The sequence below is a fragment of the Propithecus coquereli genome, unplaced genomic scaffold (assembly GCF_000956105.1).
Source record: "Propithecus coquereli isolate 6110/MARCELLA unplaced genomic scaffold, Pcoq_1.0 Scaffold351, whole genome shotgun sequence".
In the NCBI taxonomy this organism is placed as follows: Eukaryota; Metazoa; Chordata; class Mammalia; order Primates; family Indriidae; genus Propithecus; species Propithecus coquereli.
The window spans coordinates 1-6,528 of NW_012149186.1; the positions used below are offsets into that span (position 1 = coordinate 1).

Genomic DNA, 6,528 nt, shown 5'->3' on the forward strand with positions numbered 1-6,528 from the left:
GGAGCCATTCTACAATATTTAGGTTCCAAGATGAACATGGCCAGGCATCACTTGACAAACACTTAGGGCAGCCTTTCCCTATTTTTAGTTCAGATACTTATAGAATGACATCCGAGTGCATGCACGCCTACTGGCCCACAGCTGGGAATCACACAGCCTGATTCTGCCCAAATAAGGGTGGCAAAGAGTACCAGTCCCCCATTGAGGCTGGACCCAACAGGTGGACAGCACAGAGAGGTCCGGATGCCAGGGATGGGCTCTCAGCAGGTCAGATTCCAAGTGAGAAGGGGCAAGGCTGGGCCACGCCCTCAGCTCACTCTGAATCAGCTCCTCTCATCTCAGTTGCGTGGAACAGCCCTGCCATCTTCCTCTGCAGGCAGCAGCGTGGCTGCCCTCCTATGTAGCTGGGGCCACAGGCCTCAGGGCCGTGCACTCTTGCAGGAGGCTCCTTGCTGTCAGGGAAGCCACTGGCAGAGCAGGCTGCGCACTGTAGGCATGAAGGGTGCATGGGGCCCACTGTTTTGACAGAGAGGAGCAGAGTATCAGGTCCAAATGGGGCATGGGGGAGAAAGCAGAGACTCCAGTCAAGAGCCCATACGGTGCCTTTGTGCACATTAGAACAAGCTCCTTTGTTCAGGGCCTGACCCAACCACACAGGGAGGCTGTGCAGGTGGAGGCTGCAGAAGGCCCAGAATCTCAGCAGGGCCATTGGGAGGCGCCTTCTGCTCTCTGCTCTAGGCAGCAGCAAGGGCTGTGCCCTGGCTTTGTGCACCAGCCCAGTGTGGACAGTCTGAGGCAGGAGGGTCAGCCAGGCTCACGTGGCCAGTGGTGGCAGTCAGATGGGGTCAAGCCAGATTTGGCCACCTACTGTCTTCTTGAATCTACTGGTCAGAAAGGTCCCTGCGTCACACACCCCACCGCTACCACCAAGGAGATCAGCCTGGGTACATCCAGCCCCTGCTCAGCTCCCTGGACTCTCCTTTGGTTGCCAAATTCTGCTCTCCTTTTTGCACAAGAGACCAGAGACCAGAGACCAGAGGCCAGAGAATTCCAGCAGAGAGAGCATGGTGCAGCTCCTGCTGGCTTCTGTGGGCTTCCTCTGGGGGTCCGTCATGGATCTGAAGGTGGCAGGAGCATTCTGGAGTCCTCCGGCTATGCTGGCCCATCGGCCTGCTAGGGCATTCATCCAGCTACTTTGCAGAGCCAGGGGACTTCAGCGCCGGGGGCTTGCAAGGGCATGCAGCCCAGGAGGGACTCCCGAGCCTTGACCCTGGCAGGAGGCAGGGCGGCCGAGCTGCTTGGCTCAGGATGGATCCTCACCCCGGGGCTCGTTAGCAGACAGGGTCGCAGCTCCCCGTACAGGGGAGGGCTGCATTTGGGGATTTCTGTCCCTGAGGAGGGGAAAGGCTGCCGCCGAGTGGCCGTGGGGCTGGCTAGCTGGCCTTACCGCCTTTGCCTGTTTCAGTGCACGGCTTGGTCCACTGCGCACGTTTGTCTCCCTGCAAGGCAGCTCCTGGGGGAGTTCACTCAGTCCCCGACCTGAGGGAGGAGAGCTTAGGGCCCAGAGAGAGCCTGTCGGGGGCAGGGATTGGGGAAGCCTCGAGTTTTGGAGGGGACACAGGATGGAGTGTGGAGGGTGGTGTCTAGCAATCCCACCCCTGGGGGCGCTGAGCTGAGTCCCAGCCACGAGGAGGGGCAGAAAGAGCCGAGTGTTCAGGACATGCATTTGGGGGGTGAAGTCGATGAGGAAGGGTGCCGCTGGTCTGGTGACGTGGGGCCCGGGCCGGAGCTGGGGCTTTTTGACACTACGGTTTTCTCCTTTCTTTGTCCTCCCTCACACCAACGGTCTGAGCCACCGGGCATAGCCTCCGCGTGGGTCCCTGCGTGTGCACCTGCCTGTGTTTCTCTGTCTCTCTCACTCCTGCTAATCCCCTTCTTCTTTCTCCGTTCACGTTTCATCTCGGGCTGGTGTGACGTTCCCACGCCGGCGCTCCACGGGGGGAGCAGTGGTCACGGAGGGGAGGGCCCCTGAGGGGCACCCGGCAGCATGTTAGGGTGTGAGGGGGCGGGGGAGGCTGTCCCTTAGGGGCCTCCCCATGCCCCTGCCTTCTGCCCGGGGAAGGCAGAGAGTCGGAGGTGTCAGGAAAGTGTCGGGCGCAGGGTGCGGCTCTGAGTTTAGGGTGTCGGTCTGGCACAGGGCTTTGCCTCGTCTCTGGATGGTTCTCAGCCTAGCCGGAGCACGAGGATTACTTTAAAGAAACAGCAAAAGACAGTGCTATGAAGCTCGCTGGGGGTGTCAGAGAACAGACACGGTCAGGGTCACCTTGTGTGCAGTGGTGTCCGTGTGCGTGAGTGCATGTGGCCCACGTGGGCGCTTGCGTCTGCGGGAAAGACGGAAATCACTGCATTTCCAAAGAGACCTGTGATTGGAACAAGGCTGTGAACTTTGCTCCAGACCCCCAAGCTTTATCCATCTGCCAAGTTAGGCTGCAGAAAAATCCTTGTCCCCACCACACACACAGAGCAAAGTCATCCTCTGAGAGCTTCGGCCTGCCACGTCACCGTGGGCACCGTTGCGAGTGGGCAGCAGAGAGGGTAGGTAGTGTGGAGGACGTCATTCCCGCCTTGGCCACCAGGCTTTCACTGTCACGCAACGCGCCCTTCCCCGATGAACACCTGCTTCCTGTATGACACACAGGGGCCGTGGTATTCTGTCCTTCTGCCTCTGCCTGGAAGTCTGAACGTGCGAGTCAGGCTTGGGTCTCGCCATGGGTTGCCCCAGACCTTGGCCTTGATGGCTTGGTGTTATTGCATCTGGCAGCTTCTTCTGATTCAGATTCGTGCTTGCAGGGCTTCCTGGGCTCTCGGTGCAGCCCCGCCGCTGCCACTTCTCTTGGCCCTTGGACGCATTATCAAGTCCTCTATGCCCCTGGTTCCGCACCATCAAATGGCGATGGTGACAGTGCCTGTCTCATAGGGTTGTTGCTGTGAGTGTTAAATCTGTTAATGCCAGCACCACACCCAGTATCTGTCTCACAGCAAGTGGCCTATCAATGCGCACCTTCCTCTCCAAGGAGACGCCTCTGCACAGCTGTTCTAGGACCCGTCTGCGGGACACAGGCCCTGCTCGTGAGTGGCATCTCCCGTCTCAAGGTTTCAAGCGCTGGTTAGAAATGTGAGGCACCCCTGGGGCATGCTCTGTCACTATTCACTCATTCATTCTGTCATCCACAAGGCCACCAGGATGGCTAAAGAGTGGAAAGGAGAGCTTTGTTGGAGATACCAGTTCGCAAACTTCTCCTGTGTGGGGTGAAGGTGCTTTTTAGGAAGAGAGAAAGGGCAGGTTGGGTTTCATGCCTCACAGGGTCTGTGTTTTGCAATAGAGTCATACATATTCAGCAGGTTTGGGGGAAAAGCTGTACATATTTATGGGGGGTCATGCACATGTGCAATGGTTAAACATACATGTAACACACATCCCATGTTCACTTTGACTTTGGGGCAGGGTTTTAGCACAAAGTGAGGTGGAATCTGGCTCTTCACATCACAAGGTGAACTACTTAACACAAAGACAGTCGTGTGCAGTCTCTAGGAGCCGGGCTGAGACTGGCTTAGGGTCTGCAGTTACTTGTCAGGGAAGCATGTTTGTAAGGCCGGTTCTCTGTTCAATCAGAGTTGTAGGGTCTGGTTGTAAATCAGAGTCAGAAGGGGTTGGAAAACTTTCCTAATAGCTCCCATCGTTAGCAAGCTTAGCAAAGATGTGGTTTTCTTGTAGCCACAGGAATTTAGGAAGTTGCCACAGCAGCTAAGTCCTGAACCCTTGGCCCATGAGTAACTTTTGTTTCCCTAACCTTAGGGTCTGTCTCAGTTGGATAAAGGGGCATCTATTTTGGTCCCTCAGATCACAGTTCATTCAGCAGACATCTAATAATACCCCCTCTGGGGCAGGCACCGCACCAAATACCGGACATCACACTGCGCAGCCCAGTGGGGAGACCAGCTGGGAGACGCAGCCGAGGGTCAATACCTGGGGAGTGCGGGGCTGGTGCACAGCAGTGCTACATGTGTGTTGTCAACTATTGGCGTGGCTGGTTAGGATGGGCGAGCACAGCGCTGCAGGGCACACAGAGGGCGGTTAGCGCAGGTGCGGGGAGTCAGGGAGGAAGCGATTCAGAACCAAGAGCAAGTGAGGGAGGAGTGGGGAGAAGAAGGGGCCAGGCAGAGGGTGTGGCCCAGAGGCAGCAGACGCCTTGCCTGCGTGGGGAGCTGGAAGCCCCGCAGTCCTGCTGGACTAAGAGGGCCCATGGGAGTGAGGCGGAAGCCTAGACAGGCAGGCTGGGGTCAGCGTGTGGGTCTTGGAAACTGTGTTAAAGGGCTTAACAGAACTCGACAGAATCGTATTCCTGGTCGGGGTTTTGAGAGGGGCTCTAACGTCCCAGCAAGGCTCCAGGACACTTGGTGGCAGTCGGGAGCCCACTTCTGGGCTCTGAGGGTGGTGGCCAGGTGGGAGGGGTATCTGTGCGAGTGGGTGGCTGGGGACCCTCAACCCCCTGGCCTGATCACAGCTGGCTTTGTTCTCACTAGCCTCTGGGTTTTCTTTTCTTGTAGATCTTGGAGGAGCTCAAGTGTTGGCAACTGGCAAGTCTGCCGGGGCTGAAATTGGTAGGTGACTCCATCTAATTCTGGGTGCAGGGTCGGGGGGCAGAAGGAGGTTTTCCAGAAATCACAGGCCGGTGGCTGCGGTGCTGGTATTGGTTGCACACCAGTGAGTGCAGAACAAGGGCCACCCTCCCTCCAGGCCTTCTTGCATGGCTAACAGCTTTATGCCAGGGGGCAAGAGCCTGTCCTCAAAGGGGACACTGTTACCTCCCCAGTGAAGGGGCTCATTTGCTTGGTGGACATCAAGTCAACAGACAGAGCCTGGTTGATTATAGCGAGAGGGCTTTTATTACCTGGCACTGGTAAGGAGCACACGGGGTACCCCCCAAAGCAGTGTGCCCGGAACAAGAGGGTTGGGCTGGCTTTGTAAGCATAGGGTAGTGAGGCGTGAGCTGATTGGATCTTGCAGTGAGGTGATGCCAGGAGGCATGATCTGACTGGACCCTGCCATGCGGTGACCCAGTCTGATTGGGTCCTGGATCCTGCGAGGCGGTGCCCACTTCTGCAGCTCCCTTTCCTCAGTCCAAGCACTTAGGTTCCTCCGTGGTTGCACACTTGGTTCATTTGGGCATGCTCAGGTCATGTGACCTTCAACCGGGGGGGCCCATGGCAACTGAGAAGCAGCTCACAACTTCGTTACATACACGCTGAGCCGGATAGTCTGGTGTGGTTACAGCAGGAGGCATCGGGGCCACCTCTGTCTGGTCTCTATGCTGGATGAGCACCCCCAGCACCCATAGCACCCTGCACTGAGCTGAGAGCCCCAGACAGCAGGCTTTGCCTCCCCCGTCCATCCCTCCACCCGCACAGTCCAGCTTCTCCCCACCCTGGGGGCTTGCCTGGCTCGCCCCGCCGGCAAGGTGCGGTCTGCACGCACTTCCCCTTGAGGGCTCCCGACACTGATGAGTCCACGCTGGCCCAGCGCAGCCCCGTTGCGTGGCCTTGGAGTGAGTTCTTTGCCCGTCCTCCCCAGCCGACTGCAGGCTCCTCGAAGGCAGACAGGCCCCCATTCGTCTGCCTTCAGCCTCACCTCGGGGCAGGCGATGAACATGTCCTCGACAAACGGGTCCATGAGTTAATGAAGGGATAAGTGAGGAAGGGATAAGTGAGGGCCACAGGAAGCCAGAGAAATGAGCCACCTGCCACCTGGCCTGGGGTGGCAGGTGGGCCCCTGGGAAGGTGGGAACAATTTCCACAGCTGGAGGGACCAGGGGCGTTGCTCCAGGAGGACAGGGCGGGAGGCGGTGAAGGCGGGGGCAGGGCGCTCACAGGGAGTGGAAGATAGGCCGGCCTCGGCGGTGGGAGCGCGCGCGCGTGCTGTGGCCGTCACCACCTGCAAAGGCAGCTGCAGAAGACCTGTGCAGCGTGGCGACTGAAGCCCCTGCTCGATTCCCCCCTGCCCGCCAGACATCAAGTACGCCCTCATCGGCACCGCGCTGGGCGTCGCCATCTCTGCCGGCGTCCTGGCCCTGAAGATCTGCATGATCAGGAGACACTTGTTCGATGACTACTCTTCCGACCTGAGAAGCACACACCAGGCCCCCAACGGTGAGGGGCTGGCCCGGGAAAGCACAGTGTCGTAGGCGGCCACCCGGCGAGAGGCGCCCAGGGCCACTCCGTGGCTCTGGCTAGAGAAGGAAGCAAACCTGCGGTCCCCGAGCCCAGCAGGCTGCGGCTGACGGGAACTGCCGTGACCCTGCTGTGTCTGCGTCTCTCTGCGCCTGCTTCTGTCTCTCTGTCTCTCTGCCTCCCTCTGTCCTTTTCTTTCAGCTCTAGGGTTCCGAGAATCGAGTTTCCCGGAGAAAGGCGGGAAGAGCAGCTGAGACTGGCTTCGGACAGAAATTTCTATTCTCCCTTCCACCTGGTAGA

The 6,528-nt window shown here is 58.5% G+C and overlaps 1 protein-coding gene across 1 annotated transcript; it reads left to right on the forward strand.

Moving 5' to 3' along the window:
* Nucleotides 1–3,053: 3,053 nt before the first annotated feature.
* LOC105815969 (putative uncharacterized protein C10orf128) lies at nt 3,054–6,258 on the forward strand. Its single transcript, XM_012651250.1, has 3 exons — nt 3,054–3,129; nt 4,585–4,662; nt 6,067–6,258. Exons 1-3 carry the CDS (start codon nt 3,054–3,056, stop codon nt 6,240–6,242), a joined length of 330 nt encoding a protein of 109 aa, XP_012506704.1. The 3' UTR covers nt 6,243–6,258.
* The last annotated feature ends 270 nt before the right edge of the window (nt 6,259–6,528 follow it).